Source organism: Aphis gossypii, chromosome 3 (genome assembly GCF_020184175.1).
Source record: "Aphis gossypii isolate Hap1 chromosome 3, ASM2018417v2, whole genome shotgun sequence".
Lineage (NCBI taxonomy): Eukaryota > Metazoa > Arthropoda > Insecta > Hemiptera > Aphididae > Aphis > Aphis gossypii.
In genome coordinates this window covers 39,396,613-39,423,252 of record NC_065532.1, presented here as the reverse complement: position 1 = coordinate 39,423,252, position 26,640 = coordinate 39,396,613, and the positions used below count along the sequence as shown (strand labels likewise).

At 23.7% G+C, this 26,640-nt stretch overlaps 1 protein-coding gene across 6 annotated transcripts in view; it reads right to left on the bottom strand.

Annotated features, from left to right (window-relative positions):
• Nucleotides 1–25,982, bottom strand: part of LOC114121493 (arrestin domain-containing protein 3-like) — an 82,011-nt gene extending 56,029 nt beyond the window's left edge. For 2 of the 6 annotated variants that reach the window (XR_007605199.1, XM_050204368.1), the window contains exons 1-2: nt 25,748–25,916; nt 476–662 (exon numbers count right to left, since the gene is read on the bottom strand). Coding sequence is in view for 5 of the 6 variants with exons in the window: in XM_050204368.1 (XP_050060325.1) it covers nt 476–587 (112 nt within the window). In the remaining variant the exon portion in view is untranslated. Of the gene's footprint in view, nt 1–475; nt 663–24,082; nt 24,188–25,747 lie in introns of all 6 variants that reach the window. The other 4 variants (XM_050204369.1, XM_050204370.1, XM_050204371.1 and 1 more) reach the window with 4 other exon arrangements.
• Nucleotides 25,983–26,640: the final 658 nt, after the last annotated feature.

The window sequence follows — 26,640 nt, the reverse complement described above, 5'->3', positions numbered from 1 at the left end:
CACTAAATAATATTTATTATTGACTTCAAACATGTTATTGTAAAATAATGCTATTGACCAAATATCTTAACCATGAAAAATAAATCAATTTAAATTATATTGTATTCAATTAAAAATAAATTTGGGTCTTTACTGCATAAAAATTTAGTAAGTAATTAAATACATTTTACAAAATACGGTTCTATAAATAAATGTTAAAATGCATATTTAGTTCATTATTTTTATTTTTTTTTTAAAAATACCATTTTTATATTAAATTTTAATAATAGATATAAGTTTTGATTTGTGGATCATTCTTGGAACTGCATTATCCACTATTATTATATAATTATAGAGATAGATACCTACCTACTTAATATAAACTTATAAAATAATAAAATGATAGCATACAAAATTATTATTTAATTTTTTTTTATTATTATTAAATTAAATCTATTAGATGTATTTTTATGATAATTTTTTTTACTCAACTTACTTTTCAATTTGAAATTTTCAATTGTGTCTAGAACCACGTGGCCTTCCAAAATTTCTCCTGCGTAAAACATTTCTTTGTCTAACCTTATGTCAAATTCTCTTATGTAATCCATACTGTAGTTGATTGTTATCCAAAGTAGAATATTAATTCGAAATAATCGAATTCTTTATTTTCAGAACTTGACGGCCTATATAAACACAGAAATAAAAAACATCAATTAGATACATTCAATTAAATATTTTAGTTGAATATATAATATTTATATGTTGAACAAAATATTCTAAATATCGTATGAATTTCCCACAACGTATCTTAAAACAACATACGAAGAAGACATTTAACCGTGGAGAGATTGTTATTATAAATTTATAATATACAAACAATGCAAACGATGCATGTTTTTTAAAATATTTATTTCAGGGACGCGCATTATATTTATATTACTATGTGTAGCTGACATTACATTTTTGTATTCTATCTTTCAAACCGATTTAATAATATACTTAAGCCTAAATTATAATTATAATAATAATAAGTATCGTTTAGTCAGTAAATTATTAAACGGGATTTAAAATGAACAATACAATGAACATCATTATTACACAAAATCGTTAAGAGGTCCCGCCACACGCTGTGTTTTCTCCGTCTTTACAATAACAAATTTATGTTCATTAGAATCAGTTTTGTGCTTTTATGCTTAGTATTAGAATGAACTTACCTATTATCAAACTCATATGGTAGGTAATGAACGTTATTAAGTTGTAATGTATTATTATTTCATCATAAGTCATAACACATAAATTTAATTATTGTTAAAATCCAATATATACTGAAAATATAACCACTAACACGGGTAATATAATATCTTTATTTATGGTAATACTCTAAATATACTTTACTCTAATATTAAAGCTAAAAACAGGTTGGTTAGTCTAATAAAATTGAAAATTTAGGATTACAGAAAGAAAAACATATTATTAGATAAGTAAGGTGCTGAAAGAAATAAATGTAATTTTCTAAAGAAAGCCGTCGTACTAAATGTTATCAAATGCATGAGCCATGTCTAAAAAATTTCCGGAACAGTATTCCTTACTTTAAAATGAGGTCTACAATTTTTAAGTCTATAATATACTGGCTCCACTTGTTGAATGATTTGTTATGAAATACTGAACTGCATGGGAGGTACCTATTACATTTTTATATTGTAAATATTATTAATTCTTTAATTTTTTTTCAATTAATTTGCAAAACTGTAACATAGACGTCTATATAAGTATTTAAATTATGGAAGTAAAATAAATTTATTATTAAAAAAGTACTAATAGATTTACTATTTTCTCAATGCTGTTTATGCATATTTATATTAGGTATGTTTACTTTAATAAAACACCTATCAGTTGGGAAAAATGACGGATGTTTTGAGATAAATGCCGCTTAGAGTTTGTTTATAAGAAAAATTGAACGTATATAAAGTTAAAGTATAAACATAAAATAAATAAGAGAAGACTGGTGTTGTAGTGATGTACGTCATACAATGATGACAAGAGAATATATTTCGTGAAGGAGAAATATTTGAAAAGTGAAAATAACACTAGATAAACATAAATGGACGTATACAAACTATTTGGGTACAATTCAAAGGCAACAAGAAGACAGTAAGGGTCATTTATATGAATAAACCAATACTAAATATGTGTATTTACATATTTTTATTTCGCGTATAATATTACATAATATTGTCAATTATTTATTACTAGTATTCGATAATAATTATAATATAACAGACTTAACAATAATGATTTTCCCCCTTTTTTGGTTCAAAATAGAATGTTACATCTGATAATCTAATCGCTGATTATAAAGTAAATAGTAAAAGTCTATTTTTTAAATTAACAATTATTTGTATTATTTTGGTATTTTATGATATGCTTGGATTTTAACTCACTGAAATTTTGGTTAGTATTCCTTACTAGCTATTTGCCCAATTTTGATTCTATAACTCTTAATACCCTATTTAATCATCAAAATAAGACCTAAATTTACGTTTAGTAGTTATAATTTATAGTAATATTTTCAAAAACAAATTATAGTAATTATATTAGATAAATTCATTTTGGGAAGTCTTTGTTCATACAGTTAATCAATTATTAGATTGAAAGTTATTTTGTCATGTATATTGTTACTTAATAAAATAATATCAAACAGCAACCTTTACGACAATTTCTTTAACAATTTTATTTTATTTAATTATAGTATATTTTTATTATATTTTTTAAACTAAAAAGTATAGTAAATTATACAATTTTTGAAACAAAAGTTATACAAAGAATTGTTAGGAGAGTGTAAATATATTTAAATTCTAAAATGAACTAATTAACTTATATTTATTAACAAAAATAAATTATTTATCTTATCTACCTTTATTTTTAACCAAAACTATTACAATTTTAGTAAGTTATAAATTAAAAACATATTTATTATTTTCATAATTTTAATAAATGTCTTGTAAATACTATGAACTAAGAAGCAATTACATGTTTTGGAATGAGCTTATTATTATTATTATTACTATTTATTTTTCGATCATATAAAATATCACAGTCTTAATATGAAATTATTAACTGTTATTTTATATGTTATATAATAATATGTTCTCCTGAAAAAAAATTTACGCTTTAATTAAAAAGTTATAATTTATACAATGTGAGCTATTAATTATTTTTGATAAAATGTTGCTTTCCCACCTTATTTATTTCAAACAAAATAAAACATATATTAGCATAATATTTTTATATTACTATAGCTATTGTATTACATACATAAGTAGGTATGCGTTTTTCGATTAAATGGTATTTCTTTCAATAATATAATGAAAAAAAATAAACGTGTAAAAACATCAAAAAAGAATGCTATTGAAAGCTTTATTCTTTACCACAACCACACAAAAATAACCCCCTTCGTAGATGTAATATTATAAAATATATTTTCTTTAAAGAGAGTTTTATTGATTGTAAAATTATATTTTATACATTTTACGACATTTAGAGTAAAAGCTATTTTTCTATATTTTGTTACTTTTTGAATAGATGTTTCGTTGAATTCACAAAAACATTTTTACTGACATTTTTCAAATCGTAACAGTTTATTTTTTTATTTGGTATTGAACACATTTTAAATATTTTACCTAGTAATATTAAATGTTATACATTTGTAATATCCCTTCAAAAGTTAAATTATCCCACACTATATGAATGCACTTATGCAAAAATTACTATTGGTTTGTAAAAACAAAAAAATGCATTTTTGAAAATACCAATTGCATATTTCTCAACAACATAATATTGTAAAATATTATGTACCAACAAATATTAGCAATAACATTAAAATTTTTGTCAAACGTTTTTTAAAAAATACAATATTTCAAATGTTCATAATTTGCTTCAGAATTAAAACTATTAAAGTCCTACGTGAGCCCGTGGTTAATATTTTTACCCGCTTGAGTTTAATAAAAGATCAATTAAATTAAATTTGAAACTTAATAAAGTAAAACAGATTCTTTTGAACACATTAAATTAGCTTTTATGTATAAATAATAAACAGAGAAAACTCAGGTGAGTACAACATCCTCTTAATAATAAAATATGTGCAAGTTAATCTGTTTTTGTGATATTGTGAGTTCGTTACAAATTTACAATTCGCTACCTTATACATTGGTATTATATATTATATATTGTACATATATCCTTGTAGATTAGGAAAAGCTGTTCACGAAATACATCGTCTGAAAAGTATGAAGGATGAAACTTCGAGTTATAAAAGTTTATAGACATTTTATATGAATATTTTGCTCGTCTGCAATACATATGTAGTCATTTCAATGTCTTCCGTTTTAAACATACTAAATCAAAGATGTAAGAAACGCAGCTCATAAGCCACTAAAAGCCATACATTTTACTTGAATGTTATAGTATACATAGGTATATAAATCCCTCATTTAGGATATGAGGTATACTGACGAGAGATTAGCAAACAAACTCATTAGGCTTATTATAATAATAATAGACGATCGTAATCCTGAAATACGTTGCTTTACGTATGTAAGACGAACACCAGTCGTCAGTTTTAATCGTAAAATATAAACAATTTGATTTCGATTAACTCCGTTAAAATATAAATATATGAGACGTAAAAAATTAAAAAGTTATGTTCTAAAATCAAACATAAATAAATAAATATATAGATATAATCTTCATAAAAAGTGAATAAAAATAGATACAAACATTTAATATCATTTTTAGATCTGTATAGAGCTAAGAAAGTATGATTTTACAATGATGCGTATTTAATTGATAATTTTTGTGTCTACAGAGTACACTTTTTCTTGAAGAAAAAAATGCTTTATTTATCAAAATGTATTTATTTTACATAAGAGTTCTTTCTAAAATTGTTCATTTTGTATGTTAATATTATATGCAGCTCTCTAATATTATGGTTGTTACATTTAAAGTTATAATTAGGCAGTTCAAATTTCTAAACTATAATATTTGTGGTTTATACTCGAATGTATATATTCTAGTATATAAATTTGCTATGAATTTTAGGTTAGATAAAATTTTTATAAAATTATAAACAATAATCGATATATTATTGTTTTTAAGATTCAGTTGAGGCAAAAATCATACAAACCGATAACGCATATTATAATATGTATAGATAATATTATAAAACGTCGGAAATGATTTAATTATAATTTAGAAACGGATTTTGTTTTAATTATTTCATTGGTCTATTATATTCATGGTTGTTTTAACAGATTGTAGTTAGGGGTTAGGTTTAAAACGTATAAACTAACAAAAATTTAATCCTTCATGATTCAAGGTTGTGTTTGGGTTAGTTATGAAAATAACGAAAATTAAAATTCAAGTGAATGAAATATTGAAGCCATCGTCAGATATAATAAATTAGTGTATACAAGTGGCCTTTCGCTAGCAGTAAAGTAATTCTGATAAAACGTTATCCCATTCAAATTAAATCGTTTGAATTGTATTTGATTAATACTTTGTAAGAAAAATATCATAAGGTACAATATTTTTATTAGAAATATAAGTACTTTATAATACATATATAATTTTTATTTTTGAGCATGAACGTCAATGTTACGTCAAAACCATATCATTGATATACCTAACATAAATTCAATTATATTTTAATGTCATGTCCGATAAAAATATAATTGTTTTATTATTTTATTAAATATAACTTATAAATCAATTTTATTCGAAAAATTCTCTCTTCAAAATATACCACTTACAAATAAATGTTCATTTATATAATTATACTACTAGGTATATTATGCACGTTATGAAGATAATTTTTGAAAAGCCTAAGGAGTATCCATAGAAAAAAAAACAACAATACATTAATGTAGACTTTTAAAACTAGGATCACTTATCTATTTTATCAACTTATTATTTTCTTTAAGATGGTTGTACATCGTTCGAGGTATTTTGGCATTCTGTATGCGTTAACACACGCGTGACGTCCCTTTTGCCAGCTTAACAAAGCGCATGACCACCCCTACTCGACATTCACAACATGTGTATGAGTCCTGTTTGTGCATGTGAGTAGGTTATATGTAATTTCGGCATTTCAGATGTTATATCTCTACACCTCTCCCCTAACAATCATAAATTACAATGCCACTTTTGTTAATTATTCTTGTTGGGGTTCAGGCGGTATCGGCTGGCGGAGTACAATTTCTGAAAATTACCCGTCCAAAATTCCGTGGTGGTGTAATAATATATTATTAGACGCCTACTGCACGATTCTACGCCGGTGTTTATTATATATATATATACAACTATACGAGGTACCTAGACATCAGTTGAGGTAATCGATTTTTATAGTCCAAGGAGTCATCACACGTTCAAACCACGCGCAACCCAAACACATTGAAACCGTTTTTTTTCAAACCCAAACATTTTAAAAACAAGTTCAAATTTCCTAATTGTCTTCAATCAAAAAATAAATAAATAAATACTCTTAAAATAATACTTCGTAATTTTCGTTCCTATTGTATTAATATTATTAATGCCAAAAATAACAATTGTGTTAGATGTGTTGCTAAGATTTGTCGATTGTTTCATATTTTTAACACTCTGTATGGAATATGATCAATTATATATTTTTTCTTACTATTTTAAAATATAATATACAATAGTCGAAAACAAGATAGCTGGCAACGACACATAAATCTAATATCAATTTATAGGTTATAAAATAAAATTGGGAATCCAGTGTATTGTTGCTTGCTATTTCAAAATATAAACATAAATCAAAAACAAGATAGCTGACAACGACATATAAATGCAATCACGCAAATTATTTTATAGTTTTAGTATTATAGCAGTTGAGTTCCATGTAAAATTATATTGTCATATAAGTATTATACAATTATTAATTTTTACAATTTTTAAATTAGGTCCAACCCATGTATGTATATGTATCTATATCAAAATTAAATTAAAATGTGGTGTTAATTAAATCAATCTGCGAGGAAAATATTTTTACCGAAAATGTATTTATGTATTTATTCCACAAAAGTTATGCTTGTATTATAAAATTCTTGTTATATTTTATTGATATATATATTAAACATATAATAAAATGGTAAATACTCAGTTTTATATACTTGATACATTAATATTTTTTTTTTTTTTTTTTAGGTTCAAACAGCTGAGTCAAAATGATATAATCACTTCCAATTATCCTTTTTCTTATAATTATTTATTATTAGGTATGCTTGGCTAAATCGTTAGTTATTATTTAAGATTATATATACGAGTATGATATTATTATTATTTATCATAAATTATAATCAAAAAAATAAATAAAATATTCAACACTCAGCCTTATGCAATGTGTATCAGGACAGACTGAATCTTGTAAAACAAAACGAGTAGCTGAATCAGAACATTTTAAAAATGAATAGATATATCTCCCATAGTACGAAATGGTTGATTGGTTAAGCCCGTCATTTTGCACATGAATTAAGTAACTTCTTAGAAGACACCATGATCTAGCCCTTGTTTACGATTCAAAGAACTTAGAAAAGAATATGGCTTAAAGATTTCTTCGAAATTTCTTTTGATTCCTCTAAGGACTCAGGAGTTAGTATATTAATATTTCTTATTCATGACCTCCCAACAATGGAAAAATATTACAGATTTGTTGGTTGTTATTATCAAAGATGTTATCAATACAAAACATTGTAGTATACTATACACATAAAACTTAATTCCTCCATTATAAATGAACGATATTTTACCGTTATTGAAATTTAAAATAAAGTTCTAATATTTTTCCAAAGAATAAATATATAAATTATACATAACAATATATATTTGTGATGGTAAGCTATAACTACTAAATTATATTTAGTAGCTAAATGCTAAAAACTAATAAAAACAATAAAAAAAAATATAGGCAAGTGGGTACCGCTCTGTTGTACATTATTAAGTGTCGAATGGGTCATTGTGGCCTAGATGTATTAAATTTGAATTAAATGATATATTATTGACATATTGATATATTATTATATACCTAGGTACAAAAAAAGATTCTAAACGAAGACGATGTGCCAAAGTGTCAGCCTATATCTATAAGTATATATTTCATGATATAATAATAATTATTGGTGTCATTTATTTTATTTTTAGTATTACGTAGGTTTTTTCCAAAAATATTGGATTCATTATAAGTTTTTAATTAAAACTATGTTTTTATACCATATTGTATCCACTAATATCAACTCAAAATGTAATATCATCTTTCTTTAAATACCATAATAGAACAGTAAAAATAGGTTAGATAAAAGATAATATTTTAAAATAAATAAAATGTCATTGCGTGTTGTAAAATTCATAATAGTATAATACATGTAAAAGCTATTAGTCTCCACAAATAATACTTTTGATTTAAAACAATGAATTCTGTATTAAATTTTCAAATCTAAAGTATAAACATACATATTTTAATGAATTTTCTAACTTTCTCGAGATTTTGTCAAATTGTTTGTTTGTTTTTTCCAAAACCACCAACATAGTTGAATATTTAAGCATTTCTTCATATCGTGTACACCGTGAGTACAAACATAAAACAAACAGGTACACATAATTGTAAAATCAATACATTTATCGTTCAGAATTTAAAATATGTTTACTGTTTTTTTTTTGCTCGAGCAAATTAAAATACAAAATTACATTTGTGATTGATGTCCTATAGGTATGTCGATCTTTTTGGGAACTTCGGATCTGTGCATGTACTACTAAGTATTTCTACATACCCTCTAAATTCAGCTGTTATCAATTATTGTTTTATCTACGTCTATCTTCGCCCAACGTGAAACCGACTCGAGAAGAGCCGTGAAAAATATTTAATACATCGACAGCAGACGTCGAAACTAAAAACATTATAGACGGAATTAAGAACAAGCATTATATGAGTATTATTAATATATTACTAGAGGTCATATTATAATCAAATATCGTCTGTACTGCAATATATTATATTATATATCTTATATTGTTGTTCTTTCAGCTTGCGGCAACCGGTTTAGAAATACCTATTCATATCGCGTGTGGTGAGACTGTATTCTTCGTCAACTTCACCTACTGCGAGTGTTTTCATAACAAACGGATCATCGGTGATGTGAATAAAATATCATATATTAACCGCTATATTATGAATCATGAACTCAAGGACTATACAGGTAACGTTTGTATAATGTATATAATATACAGTATCATAACACGAAGGAGACATAAAGTCGACAGTTTCCCCAGCAGCTACATTTTAAAGGTGTGTTTTTTAAAGATACTACTCTAAGATTCCTAATAGTTCAAAAATTCACTCTCGAGACTCAAGTCGGTTCAATTTATTTTCAATTCGGTGAATAATAGATACGTATTTCATAAATATTAATTGTTATTTCATGTAGCAACTGTAAATTCATAACGAATTATAATCATTTTTAAATATGTCTAATACCTATACATTTTAATTATTTATGAAAATAATGTTTTGATATTCTTTGTATTAATAATATTATTTTATATTTGACCAAATTATTTTTCATAAGTCTAACTATTTAACAATGAATCGTCTTAAAATAAGTGAGGAGAAATCGGTTTCAGCTATACTGCATTTTAATCATAAATTTAGAGTTTATACCTACTTCAAAATGTATTTTCTACTGTCATCATATTACATTTTTAAGTTTTGATGTTTCAAATCAAGTGAAAATTTATGATATTATGTAATCCTGATATTTCTGCAGTCATGTTTGACTTGCGTGAATTCTACGTGTGAGCACCTTTGAACTATATTTTATAATTATTCATTAAGGAGTGTCTGAGTTTTGTGTATTGCATTTAAATATTTGATACGAACTTAATAATAATAACAATAACAATAATTGATTAGTTTGAATAAAGCGTGCATAACCCCGATTTGTAATAACAGTTACTTAAATTAAATGTAAAAGGTTAATAAACAAAGTAAAGAGATAAAAAGAGAAATATATGTATATATAGTGTATGAAAAATAGAAATATAACAACAGCAAATGATTTGTTCTGATACGTGTATTTAGTAATAACCAGTAGTATATAATATTATAAGCTTGCATAGCTAATATATAATAATACAAGAACAAACTAATTTACTTTGTATACGTTTCCGACGATTATTTCATTCATAATTAAATTTTCTGTGGAAGTTTACTTATCTCCAAACACATGATTTATTTGTGCTATCATACTATTGTTTAGTCAATTTTAACAAATTACCAAAATGTATCATTTTGTTTATTTATAAAATCGCTTACATCGTATTCAAAAATACCATAAATAAATAATCTATATGATATGATCACAAACGTGTTGTGGGCCACAGCATCCCGTGAAAACGTGCTAAATTAAATTTCAATACTGAAAAATAATAAACGTGACTTTTTGTAGGTGCACTGCAGGATAGAAAGATAAGAATTTTCTCCGATATTGATTTCGTATTTTGTGGTAAGCCATCCGTATAATAAATGAATTTATGATTTTGTTTTTTTTTTTATGAAGAAGAAACATGTTTGGCTTAATAATATTATCTTCAGACTTTAATACACATGAGTATGTGACTATGTGAATAATAATTATTTCCTTTAGGTATTATAGTGTGTATGTATTACGTTAAGGTTATAGGTTTAGCATTGATTGAATTTTAATTCATTATTTAATATCCACCACCTGTAGTTTTAAATATTAGTTTCCAGGTAAAATTTGGAGACAATACAGTGTTGCAGATTGCTTACTAGTATTTTGCACCTGGATTTTGAGTTAAAGATATTTTTTAATTATATAATATCTTAAGAAATTAGAAATATTTTGTGAAAATTATTATATTTTATTGGCCATAGTTCACTGAATACACAAATTTATCATAGTAATATTATATTATAGCATATAGTTGATCTTCATATTATATTTCTATAGTCTATTGATATCCTTAAAACTCATTCAAGGAATGTCGCGTATATTTGCATGCATCCTAAACTTTTATTAGAATAATTGTAACAGCAGTTAATAACTTTTCACTAAACAAAATTAAACATATCTATTTAAGCAATAATACAAAGTAAAATTATGGTTATTAATCATTATGAATAAATTATAGAAGATATTTCCCTTATAAATGACGATTGTTATCTTATGTATATTAACTAATTGTTTTATAATAGATTAACTATAAGATTATGGGGCGGGACCATTTTCCTCTAAAAACGAGATACCGTTTTCCTTCACTGCCCATTTTCCACCACATTATTTTTTACTAAAATTATGTCTATTTTCCTCCAATATTTTATTCAGTATTGTAATGTTATTTGTTGCTAAGATGTCTTATAATTATAAAAAATTTAATATTATTTACTGCAGTGATTTTACTATATTTTATATCTTATATTTTACATATTGTCTAGTTGCGTTATCATTAATTCCATATTATTAACTAATTTTTTATTATTATTTTATTTATTGATTGATGCATTTTTATCGACGTAAGTACTTTTTTGTTATATTAATTTTCTCTTTAGCCACCTGCCAAGTTCAGCGCGTACGGTGTTTTATTATTATATTATATTATAATTATACTTTAAATATTTGATTTGTTCTTTTATTTTTAATTTAACATACTGATATAACGAATGACGATTTTATTCTTTTATTTATTGGAGGAAAATGGAAAATAGAGGAAAATGGTCAAAAATTATTATTATTATTATTATTTTTTTTTTTTTTGTGGAGAATGGACAATGGAGGAAAACGGTATCTCGTTTTTGGAGGAAAATGGCTACGCCAGATTATGTACTTAACCAAAATGTGATATAATACTTAAATAGATGATACATCCTAACGATTACTTAGTACTTAATATTATATTAACTCGTAAAAACTAAACGCATATAATTTAATTTAATTATAAGCCATTAGATTTCATAACTCATATTCGTCAATTATTTTTATAATTATAGATATATTATACCTGCTATCGTGTATACTAATATAGTTATTGAAGTATAAAAAAAGAATTCTTTTATATATCTTATATTTCTGTATACCAGTTGTAATTATAATATTATATTGTCTGTATTACAATGCTCTATTTAATCCTAACCACTATTATTACGCGTCGATGCTTTATATGCGCTGAACAGCAGGCATGTCAAACTCAAAGTATCAAGTGGTCCAAATATATTGAAAGTTTACTACGCGAGCACGTAAACGTTGAACGAAAAATTTTATACATATTTTCAATTTTATTCTTTACAAGCCAACAGATACAATTATTACATTTTAAAATTTTTTAAAAAAATTAACATTAACTTTTAATAAAATCATAGAAATTATTTACGAGAAAGTTATTATTTAAATTACAAAAATATCATATTAATCATTCTTTTTACAATATTTTAAAAATATTTGATATCTCTTTTCGCCCACCAACTTTTCAATTTCAGGAGAAATTTTATTGAACGAAGCGACTTTTAATATTGAATTTGGATGTGTGTCGGTTAATCTGGATTTAACGAATAATTTATAGCTGTTCATGAAAATAGTTGCTCACATTGATAAATACTACTAAACATAGAAATCATTTTACATGCAAATCTGCGAATTTCTAAATACTATACTTGCATGAAATTGTAAAAATCAGATACATCAACTTCATTAAATTTGTTTTATACATTTAAATCGTTTTGAATATAAATCAACACCATTCATATACGTGCTGAAACTTTTACTACGTTTATAAAAAAAGAAAACGCGTACAAGGAAATATCGTTTTCTAAATATATAGAATCTTATCTTGAAACCTATTTTGAATTCAGTCTTCAAACATATAATTTTTTCTAAATTTTATATTTTTTATGAAAAATTAATATTTTATTGCTTCTTTTATACATCACTCAAATTGGGAAATGTGTTAAATCTTCATTTTGTAACTGTGTTTTCAATAGATCTAATTTACATTTGAAAGCCTTAACATGGTCATTAATGGCTGTTATAATTTGATCTTTCCCTTGTAATTTTAAATTTGAATTCGACAAGTGCTTCGTTATATTGAATATGACGGATAGGTCTTTTAACCATATTATTGGATTCGAAAATGTGATAATGTCTTTTTCTTTACTCTAAAAATTTGTACAACATCTTTCAATTTCCAGAATCTTTCCGATACAGTGGAACATAATACCTAACCACCATACTTTTGTAAAGTATGGTAAATCTGAGTACTATCAGAATATAAAACAGTATAATAATATAAATAAAATATACAATTCTTTAAGAATCTAAAATAATAAAATTGTAACGCGAAATCAATATTTTATTTATTAATTTATTTTTATTTTGTTTATTAATATTGTTAGCGCAGGTCGCATGTTTAACATACCTGTGTAGTGTGTACAGTTTGTTTTTACTATTAAATGCGTTGGTTATTGAGAATGATATGTTTAATTTAAATTCAAAGAATAAAAAAAAACAATTAAAGCAATCAAGACAGGTAGATCAGGATATTTGTTTAAGGTTAGTTAATTATATTATACTATTAGTAAGTAGTATATTTTAGTATAATAATTTGTGGTAAACGGGTTAAACTAGTGTTTGCAAAAATCATATACTATATATTATATAATCATAATATAATATAATATTTTAATTATTCTTAACTTATATGTGAATTCTAAGTTCCAACGTATACCACAAAATGATGAAATATGTTCATTACACACCTTGAAATTTCCACGTACATAGAAAATAATAATATAGAATATACATAATGCCGAAAAGTTATAACTTATAAGCAATATTGTCGAAAAGCGGTGTTGAGTAAAATATATTACAGTTTTTTGCCGTTTATCGTTAGTTTTTTTCAATTATTTAAAAAAAGAATTGCGATTATTCTGCATTTGAACAATGTACCAACAATATCAAGAGCGTATTTATGGATCCCAGTGGTCTCGTATTTATATATTTTGTTTATATCGTTTTAGATTTGACAGTAATAGTGTGCACTGAAACTCCACCATGGTACTATTACTGTCGTAGAAAATCGGCAGTGCGGATGATGCACACTGAGTGCTCGTAGAACAGAGCATGCAAATTGAATGTAAAACACTACGTCAGTTCATTGAATGTTGATTAATTCGAATACGTTGTTTCCACTAACTGTAAAAAGTATGTAAAATAAAAATAAAAGCTATCTGCAACATTAACTCTTTTTGTAGTATTGCTGAATTGGATATGGAATAATAATCTATGACGGATTATTTATAGTAGTGAGACAAAATGTAATATTCCTCAGTAACATAATATATCAAAAATATCAAATAGGTACATATTTGTTTAACTATGCAATTAATATTAAGGCTGAACAAATAATTGTTTCTAAATACGTCCCCAAACCATTTACATTAAAAACCACCCTCGTGTTAAAAATTTAATAGTATTTTTCTACTGCAAAAACTGTCTACGGATACAAAACTAAAACACTAGGTTTAAGCCAATACATCAAATCGCATAAATTATTATTACGTATTATGTTTAAAGTTTACAAGTACCTATGCATTACAATGCAATATTATATATTGTAATAATATCAATACTATAATCGCTTCAATGATATTTGATATAATACCTACACCGTCAATCACTGTTACGTGAACATAATAACGATATTGTTGTGACTACATTTGATATAACCGTTTACGAAACAAAACATATAGTATGAATAAATACGAGTGTTTTATGCAAGCGCGTGTACCTACCAAAATTGATTATCTTAGTCGAAGAAAAATGTTTGAAAAATGTCTTAACTTTATGCGGCTGAAATGTAACGAATGTGTATATAATATTATAATTTGATAAAATTGTATAAATAAAATCATAAAATATTTTAGAAGAATAATTACCGTTTTTAAACGTCGATAAATTGATACAAAATAATAATTATAAGTACGTCCAAAAAAACAATAATAAAGTATGATGAAAAAAAAATAAGTCAAATATCTGTTTCTTTAAAACATGGATATTTTGTATTTTGAGGAAAAATTATGTGTACAACAATAAAATATACGAAGATACGATATTATGTTTAATGTATAATATCAGGCTAAATAATATATCTGTATAGAATTAAATTATTATTTACTAAGTCCTTTAAAAAAAATATATATATAAGTACCTCAAAATTAAAATATTTCGTTTTTATTATATTTTTGGATATTTAAGTTTTTATTTTTTAAATTGAGTTTTAAATAATTAACTTGTTATATATATATATATACTCCAACAACTATTAGCATTTAAAACAATTTAAATTTGTATTAAAATTGCATTACCGTGGAGATTATTTAGTAATCATGATATACGCGTAGTATATTCGTATTATATGAATAATAATTATTTATCGTAGCTACAGTATACATTAACTAAGAATAATATTTAAGGTATTATGTTCTTCCCGTTATATAAAAATATACTTTTCATTATTTAGTGAATGCGGACGATAATTAAACAAAATATCTAGATAGTATTATACTATAGGTACATTAATACTACTTATGTATCAAATTTAGTTAATACACAACCGGCAATATAAACATTTTTGGGATGCAAATAGAAAAAAAAACCTTTTGAAAATAAAATTTAACGAACAAAATCACTAGGGAAAAATGTCTTTGCGATTATTATTATTTTATATTTTTTTAAAAAAAAAAAATACATAATGATTAATAATATTTATTTATTCAAGATAACGAGCTTGGAATACAAGCTCTGCGCCTTTAGCATAATATAATATTACAGAACTAACCTACCAATCTAAACTTACCCAGAATGAGCAATGAGCAATGCAATGGTTAGAGATTTAATTAAATTTATTATTAGTTTATACATAAGTATTTTAAAATGATTAAATAGTATTCTATTAGTCCGTATAATTAATATATAATATAAATATGTAGTAAACAAATCAAGGAGCAGTAGAAAATATGTAAAATCATAACATCTTTGAAATTTACTTATTAAAACTACGTTTTAAACATATGAATTTATTTGAACCTTCGTGTAATTTTTGTAGAAATATATAAATATATTAAATACTTTTGAATCAATATTCTAAGTCCTATAACGTAATTCTACAGTTAAACTTGATGCATTAATTGGCTTTCATTAAAAAATATCTCTTGTTTATATTCATTATTTTTATTTTATCGTGTGAATTAGGTATATTCGTATATTGTGCAAATATCAACAGTTAAATCTAAACATTTTTTAAAAATATAATCAATAGATAGTTGTTTTGTTGTCCAAGTGTCATTGGTCGACCGAAAATTTAATTAGCTATACAACGGTTAACCGCAACAAAAACGTATTACGTAAAACGAAAATCTCAAATCAAAAAAAAAAAATCCAAACTTTAGCCATTATATGTATAGTATAACACCATTATGTCTATTACACAGACAACACCGTGTTACACTCCTAATTTTCAGGCTAAAAATAGACAGACGTTTTTTGTAGTAGCTAAAACTATTAATGCAAACTTTAATTATTTATTTATAAAAAACACCAATTATAAAATAAGGTAATATTTTTTTAAAAGTTGAACAATTAGAAAATAAAAAATAACCAATATTACCAATATTTTAATAAAATTTGAACTTTTGCAAGGTAAACAAATAAACAATAAAACATAAGCACTTTATTGAACTATAGTTGTTGATTGAATCCCATAATTGTATTGAAGAATAAGTCATTGTAATATATATGTATTAAATTAGAATCCAATGATGAATTATAAATGAAAAAGTATTCTGAGCGAAGACGATTTGTTATGTCTTTAAAAAAAATATGTTTATATATTTTTAAGATCTTTTGGTTATAATATAAGCTACTTATGACAAACTTAGATTAAATTTTCAGTTCTTAAGTTTTAAAATTAATAGGGCTCAGATTTTAAAGCATATGCTTCTTTTTTATATATGAGATAGAAATTTAATTTTTATACATAGATTCGTTTCACGTCATTCTGATTCCAAATAAACCAATTGATTTTTATTTTTTTTTTTTTTATGTAAATGCTTTTTTTTGTTTTTTTTTTTTTTTTAATTATTTCAGCTGTAGATATTTTTATATGTTTATTATGCTATTATAAAAAAAATAAATAAATTAATAAAAAATGGAAAAACCCAGAATGCGGACTCAACGATTATTATTGTTTTCGTTATCGGATTGTTTATTAAAATGCATTATAAGTCTTCATATAGTCTGCAGTGCCTATACGGTCAGTATGCTTAAAACATCGATAGCGACCACTTCAAAATTTAAAAATTTAGTGTTGTAAATAATTTGAAACTTCTTGTATGAGGTAGGCAGTAGGCACCGATCACTTCAGTGGATGCAGACAGTTCGTTTTCTATGTATGAAAATATTCTGACAGACAAAAGAGTAACTTCACTACTTCAATTTTCAGGAAATACATGGTAATTAATTTTTTTCTTAATTTAAATTAATTAATTTTTCAATTTTTTTTTTAACTAGTTCATTTTTGGTCGTGCAATTTTTGGTTTTTTTTTTTTTAAACAAATATGCTTCTTTTTTGCTCTTCTAAAACAATTGTGTGCGTTTATTGATGCTTATTATGCTTTTAAATCCGGTCCCTACAAATTAAATATATACCTATTATACATTTTCAACTAAAAAAATTATTTTTGAATTTTCTTGATTTTGATGAATTTTGTCAAAATTTTAAATTTTAAATTCTTACAATGAGAAGAACTGTGCAACTTTAATATTTTTAAATAACTATTATAACAGCATTTATCAATAGAAATAGGTAGATCAAAATAAAAAAAAAAAAAACTAAGCATTATGAATTTCTATAAATAATTTGAAAAAATTCAAATAATTTAAGAATATTATCTTTTATAGAAAATTTCTATGAACGTTTGAAAAAGATTTAAAAATATCTGATTTTATTGATTTATAATTTACGAAAAAAAAATTTAAATTGAATAAACTTTTAAATTTTTTTTTTGTTTTTCTTGATTATTTTTTTGAAATATTTTATTGCTGTCTATATGCGGTTTAGATAACTTAATCAATAAACTTCGTATGCGATTATTAATTTAGTTTAATTGTATTGCCGTTTCAGGGGGTCCAAACCCCATGGACCCCCTTCTGGTTACGTAATTATTTTATTAATAACTAATTAAATATTTTGTTAACATTTTACAAAATTAAATAAAATCAATAATTCAAAATTACGCGGGTTTCCTTATCAATATTACGACTAATCACAGGGCAGGATGTGAAAACAAATACTTTCACGTCGTACGTGAAAATAACAACTGCCTTAGTTATAGCCTTTAATAGATAAGAACAGAAATCAAATCAATTTATGACGAACTATATTATAGTTTTTTCATTGATATATTGATTTATAATTAATTTTTTTAAGAACAATTTTTCTTATGAAAATCTAATATTTGTTTTCCAATGACAATTTAAAAATGATTTTACAATTTATGTCATTATTGACTTTAAAATGTAATTATTCATGATCGTACAATTATATTTTTCGTACAACGATGAATTACGTGTAGACATCGTAAAATTAATTTTCAACAGTTGCTACGTGCTGATATCATAATATAATAGTGGTATTTTATAAATAATAATAAAAGCAGTTGATTAATATAGCGAAAGTAAAAAAGGTTTCGTAATTAAAATTTAAATGGCATATTAATGTCCAAACAATAAAGAACAAAAAACCATTTCACACAATCATTATTTGTATTGTAATACATTTTAAAATATTTATCATTGTGGTTTTATTTGACTTTATCGTAGAAAAAAATAATAATTAAAAATATTTACATATGCCTATGCATAAAATTAAAGCCTATATTATAATATAATATCGTTACTGTAAACGTTAATCGCGATTTGAAAATCGTTAAAATAACGAAAATATGTAAATTATTTTGTAGTTGAAAATTCATTAAATATTCAATTTTAATAGTTAATACTTGAAAATATAGTACAATATTATTTATCATTTGATACCAAAAATGTTTAAAATACATTGATACAATATTTATTTATAAATATTTAAAATTATAATTTTGACAAAATTGGATATAAAAAAAAATAAAAATTTTAGTCATTTAAAATAATATTATAATCTTAGAAACATCAAAATTTTTGACATTTCATTTATTATTACTTTTTATGCATAATGATACTTCAAAAACATTTAAACTATTTATTTTGAGCTATAAGAGCAACGATTCTATCACATCGTTTTATTATACGTAATATTGAAAGTAATATATTAATCTAATGATACTTATTTTACATTACGATAATAATTAATAAAATAATATATGCGATATTTTTAGTAAAAATTATTTCGATATACTTATTATATTACCAATAGAAAAATAAATTAACAACAGTATTATGAAATATCCTCAGAATCAATTTCGTAGAGGTACAATAATATTGATCATTAAATTTAAATTTAATACATAAATTACGGTGACCTATAGCCTAGTATGACAATATGGTACACTCGAATCTTATTATGCAGCAAATCGAGTACCGCAGTTCTTTTTCATTTATCCTTACTAAAGAATTTTATTTTTTTCATTTGTAAGCATTTTCATTTGCTCACATTAAACATATAAAAATTAATTCTGATATATGTTTAATAATAATATATTAAATTATATAACTATGTATTCTAATCGGTTATTTTTAGTTGATAGTTAGGTCAGTTTATAGTTAGGAGTGTAATTTACACTCAATCGCAAGTAAAACGTTCATAAAATAGTACTTAAACAAATGTATAGGTATATAATCGAAATATTAGGATTCTAAACGTTTCAATAGTTAACAAACATTAACATAAAATAATTAATAATCTAATCTGGTATGCTTTAATGGTTTATTTATGTAGTTTAATTTAAATTATTAGGAACACGTTTTGAAATTACGCGTATATCATAATAGGTTTTTTTTTTGTAATCAAGAAATATTAGCTGTGTTAAAATCGTATACAAAATTTTCAGTTTTTAATTGTTCGAAAGTATATCGTATGGTATCTTCTATTATTATACGTAATACCTGTAGGATAAAATAAAACTTTATTATAATCGAAGATTCGGGATCATTTTATTCAAATATACTCGTGTACGCTGTGATTACTTTCTGTAATACAGAGCGAAATATATTATAATACCAGCTACAAACTCAGCATCAAATTGCCACGGAAACCCCGGAATAATTTAGGCAGTCTTTCCATTGTTCAATTTTCAATTTAAAAAAAATCTTCTATTTTCCAGACTTTTAACTTACCACACATGTGTACAATGTACATATTACTTGTGTTCTATGTACATATTACATATTACATATATATATATATATATATATAATATACATGTATTGTGATTTTACATTTCTGTGACAAACTATAATATTCTTTTGAATAATAACAACTGTATAGAATAATAGTATTAATAAACTGCTCACTCTTTTTTTCTGAACGAACTAAATATTTAATGACAATTCTGTGTGCGTGAATTGACGTAAGATATCGTATAATGTACATAAATTGTTATGTATTATTATTTATTTCAAAAAACTATATAATGCATTCATTTATTATTCTTAAATAATGAAATATCTAAGGTGCATTTTTTAGAGCATACCAAAATGTTAAATCTTATTCTAAAACATTACTCTTATATGACATAAAAAATATTAATAATACTGAATTATCAAATTCTGAACTAATGCTAAAATAAAATTTTATAAAAAAAAAAGTGATATGCTTGAAAATATGCAACTAGAATTGTATAAAATATAATTTTTTAATAATTATAGAACTATATAATTTTATATAATACCTACGTACAAAAAATTAAATTATTGTATAAATATATAAATAAAAAAAATAATGTTACAAAAGTTATTAGAAAAAACACAAGTCAGCGCATATGATTCATTAACCACGCCAATTTAAAGTATCTCTTGAGGTTCCATATCTAATATCTTATTTAGATATTATTATCAATTAAAAATTAAATCATAAATGCACAGAAAACAATTTTTACTATAAAATTCTTGAACATTTTACTCTATCTAAATGAAAAAAAAATAATAATATATTCCACATAATATGAAATGTAGTAAACATATAAATATTTAATTATTTTTGGAATTTTTAGATTCGTCATAACTGAAATATTTATTTAATTTATCTATTATTTGAACTATTGAATAGAAATATTCAAATTCAATGATTCCAGAGCACTAATCATTATTTATCATATATTATTCTTAAAATACAATAACACATACATTTCTACACAAAATCATGTTAAGAATATTGAATTGCATCATATTTAAAACATTAGTAACTTCGACACGTCTATTCAAGTACCAATATATATAATATATAGGTCATAATCACAGCCTACTAATATGTGGTGTTCGAGTAAAATGTAAATACATTTTACATACGTATCGAACTTTTCATAACATTGAATTAAATTTAATAACATTATTAAATTATATAAAATGTAAAATCATTATCAAATTATTATAAAGCACAATTGAATACAAGAAAATTTTCATTTTTTATAAAATTTGTAATTTATAATTGTTATACAGTGTTATAAAGTGCAATGTACAGGATACAGGCACCGATTTTTATATTACAATATTAATATACAAATAACCAAAGCCAGTCCCATCTTGATTGGCGCTATACTTTAATATTTCAATTCTCTAATAGAGTTTCAAAGTATAATGTATAGAATAATATAATAGGTATTATCTTGCACGATACTTGCACCGGGTTATCTGAAGACCTAAACGTCCTATACTCGGGGAATATTTTTGTATGATAACGAGCATTAAAAAAAAAAACTCATAACTGCAACATAAGTAGTATTTATTATTTATCATCATACCAAATGTTTAAAATTATTTATTATTACTCATTTATAAATCAAAATCGACGAATTAACTACATACGTAATCAATCTTGTGCTACGCGCGTATTTAAAAGAGTTAATAGAATTTAGATTATATTGAACAAATACAAATAAACTTTACGACAGATTATAATACGATATTATATTGTGTTATAAGTTTACGATGCACGTATAATATAAAAATATAATAATATGATAATACTGTATTTATTGCAACTGTACATATCACTACCACCGTGTAATATGTTATAGGTATAAATATAATAGTTATGAAATTAATAAATAATCCTATAAAGCGTTTATATAACCTAATATCTTACATAGAAGTATGAAAAATATTTGATCGTAATATTTTACATTAGAAATATTAGCCTACATCGAAAAACGTAAGTATAATATAATTTTGATAGAAATATCAATATTTTGTGTAAGTTTATTCAGTAGTCGTATTTAACAATCGGTATGAATGTACAGTTCGCAATAAAAAAATATTATTAAATGTTATCATAAATGAAAATTCAATAGAAATCCACTAAGTATTATATTTGAATTGATATCTCGCATAAATTATTGTTTGTTAAAATGTATAATTTTGAACAGATTTGTAAGCTTGACTATATTTGCTAGGGTATATGTAAAAGGTGGGTCACCGTGTTTGTCCTTGTACCCACTATGTAATATTAAACCCCTTTACCCACCGCTTGCTTAAACTTTAAAAAAGTATAATATTTAAATACTTCAAATGGAAATCAGCTATATATAATTTTACAAATATTCATATAAATCATCTTTACATACATCTCAGACTTTTAGGAAATTAAAAAATGTATATATATTTTCAATTTTTTATTATTTTTATTATTTAGTAGATAAGCTAAATAATACCGTGGATTATCATGTTACAGTAATATATTTTATTAAGGATAATAATTCAACAATATTAACTAGACAAAAGGTTATACCTGCAACCAGATTTAATATACAATAAGTATCAATCGTTTTTCGACATGATTGAGCAAATAAGGCAGACTATCAAAAGAACAATAAGTACATAAAAGAGACCCCACACAATCACATAAAAGTATTGGTTTTATGACGATGTGAGTATTATTATTTTTGTATTTATCGTCATCTTTTGGTGCAATACTTCAATCTTTAACTTCATCACTTAAGCGAGGTTTCTATCATAATTTAAAAACGAATAAAAATTTAAAATTTAACACAAGGTTCCACATAATTTGTTCTTATAATATATAAATTAAAAATATAAAATTAGCGCGATTTCGTAATTTTTTATAAACGCTTAAAGTTAAAATTTTAACAACAGTCATTTTTTTCTTTTGAAATAACAATTTTAATATTCAGATAATAAAGTTTGAAAGTCTAATACAAGATTCTTGGTAAATTGAATTTATATCGATTTAAAAATATGAAAAATACAGTCATAATTTTTTTTATAAGCATTTGAATTTTAATAACATTTAATATATTATCTTATATTATATGCTCAAATTTACCATTATTTTTAACTATCCCTTTGAATATTATGATTGTTAGTGACTTTTAAAATAATCCACAAAATTCGAATAATTAAGGTAATGTTAAATTGATTAAAATAAATTTTTTGTATTAGGTGCCTAAATATTATTAATTTTATTTCAGATTTCATGATAACTTTTGTAGTAACAACCCATATTATAGATAGCATCATAAATCCTTATTTTTTGGAAAATTTTATTTGGTAACAATTATATTTGCATTACAGGCTTATTCTTAAAATTCTTCTAAAAATACTTGTAAATAACAAAAGGTTATTTAGGTTATATCATAAAAGCCACAATCAAATGATTTTCAATTAGATAAATAATTATTCTTTAAAGACGGTTTACTACAGTCAAATGTAATACGCACTAGCTATCATTTCACCGATAAAAATGTATTTTAAATGCCAGAAATGCCAGTTAAATTAGTATCAAATGTTAAGCTTACTTGACACCGTGGCCTAGCTGTTATAATGCTAATTTCTACTGTCGAAATTATTTTATTGTTTGTTATACGACAGCTCCGTTTGTGTAGATAAGTTTGGTGTTTTATCTGAGGACACAGTAACCTTCATTTTAGATTATGTATCAAGTTGACGATATTTTCTTAGATGTTACGTAATATTACAATCGTTCTTCAATTAAGATATAACCAGAGGTTAATTAAATTCAATCAATTTTATATAATTAATAATTAATAACGAATATATAAATTATAATCATATAGATGCTATATAGACATTATCACCTCAAATGACTAAAAAACTATGAATCCCGTAAAATATGTAATAAATTTGTATGTATCATTCATTTTTTTTTATTCGTACTTCAATTGCAATTTCAAATTATTCGTAATTTTACGGTAGGACATTATATACACACATCAAATAATCATCGAATAATTTAATTTCATTCAACAAAGGAGGTAGTATTATAATTTTTATTTTTGACTTAAATATATAAACGCAACACAATATATTTAACTTAGCCAAATCAGGTAAAACCACAATATCCAATGATATAAATTATTTGTTATACATTTGTCAATACATTGAAGAACAGAGCGATTTATTATAATCATAAAAATGAAAAGTATTTCTAACTTAACAAATATTTTATGTTGTTTAGTTATAATAAAGATTATACGTTCTAATAACAATTTAAACACGTCAATAATTATACAAAAATAAATAAAATAAAATATACATTTTATTTTCAAATGTTAATTATAAAATTATTTATATTGATAATTTTATTTTTCTATAGAAAGTAACAATAATGAAAACTAACAGTAAAATTGTTGTTTTACTTGTGATTATCCAATTTTGACAAAATTTGAATTTTTAATACTCATAAAAAGATGTAAGTAAACCTACCTTATATGAATTGAAACTAAACTTTATTTTAAAATTCTTTAAAATACTTATAATGAATTGTGTATTAACTATTCAAATCGTATGTGTTACAATTAAAATTGGACGAATTTTTAACTAAAAACAAAATAATTTTAAATTTTCTCGATTTTGATGAATTACTAAAAAATGTGAATTTCAAACATTAATGTAAAAAAAAATGTTTCACTATTTACTTTGATACATTAGTACAACTTATATTTTAAAAATAGTAAAATAATATAACATATATGAGGAGTTGTAGTAAATATAAAAAATAAAAATAATTTAATAATAAAAATACGAATAGTTAGTAAAAATAAAAACTGCATTTCTCTAAAGTTATTAGTTATTTAATTAAAACAAAAAAACAAGATCTAGTTTTGTAAAAATATTTCAGTTTTTCACAATTTTTTCCTATTATTTATTTTTAAAAATGATAGAAATTTCATACTTTTAACCAATAGAAGAACTAAATTGGTGGTTTATATAGTTCTTTTTATTTAAACCTAATTTTAAACCAAAAATCACTGTCAAAGTTTATTATTGAAGTATTTTTTTTCCTATGAAGAGTGTTTTTGAACTTGAAAAGAAATACGGTGTTATAAAATCAGAACATACAGATTCTGTTTAAAATCTTATTCGAATATATAAATCTAATTTTTTTTTTTAATTAAAATCTAATCTATAATATTTAAATATTTACAGAATTTAATACTTACAGGGAAAATGATGATTTTTCTTTTTAATATTTACGACTAAAGTACAATTTTATTATTTAAAAATTATTTTATCAAAATAAACTATAAAGTGTTATTTTAACGTAAGTCTCACGTGCAAAACGCCATCGAACGACTCAGCTGCCGTCACCGCGCTAACTGAAAGTCCAAATACATCCGGCGCCAAGCTGCGACCTCCCTCGGGATACACCACAAAGGGTGTGCTTTTGATATGCGCGCGAAAATCCCTGCAGAAAATGAGTTTATATTATATATACATACTAACATACAGAGGTGCAAATAAAAAATAAAAAATTCGACAGCCCTTCGTTGTTTGATTTATTTACTTTTTGATTTTTCAATAATATAACTTCTTTGATTTTTTTTTCACATATAAAATATTAAACAAATATAACATCATTAAACGTGCATTTGATAAAACATAACATTATTTTATTTCTATCATAAATCGTACCTAATCAAACAGTTTGTTTTTCTCAATGATTTATAAAAAATAAAACTAATACTATTATTTAATAAATAATAATTTTTTTTACTATATTTCGTAAATCTACAATTTCACAATAGGTGGCGGTATAATACACAATAAAATAATGAGCTTACAGTTTTAACTAAAGTGTACCTACATAAAATTAACTTTACAATCACAAATACACAATTAATTTCTCAGCCTTCAATTTTTACAGAACATAATGGTAATTCTATAATTTGAGTTATTATTGAATGATTAATTGAATGTATTAATATTTTAATATTAGAAACTCACCGCAGAATAAGAGTTCAAAACTTGAACATGTTAACAGAATACTTTATTTTCCTACATCTTAAACACTTTTAAATGTTTTAATAAACTTTCAGTGAAACGAAATCAATTA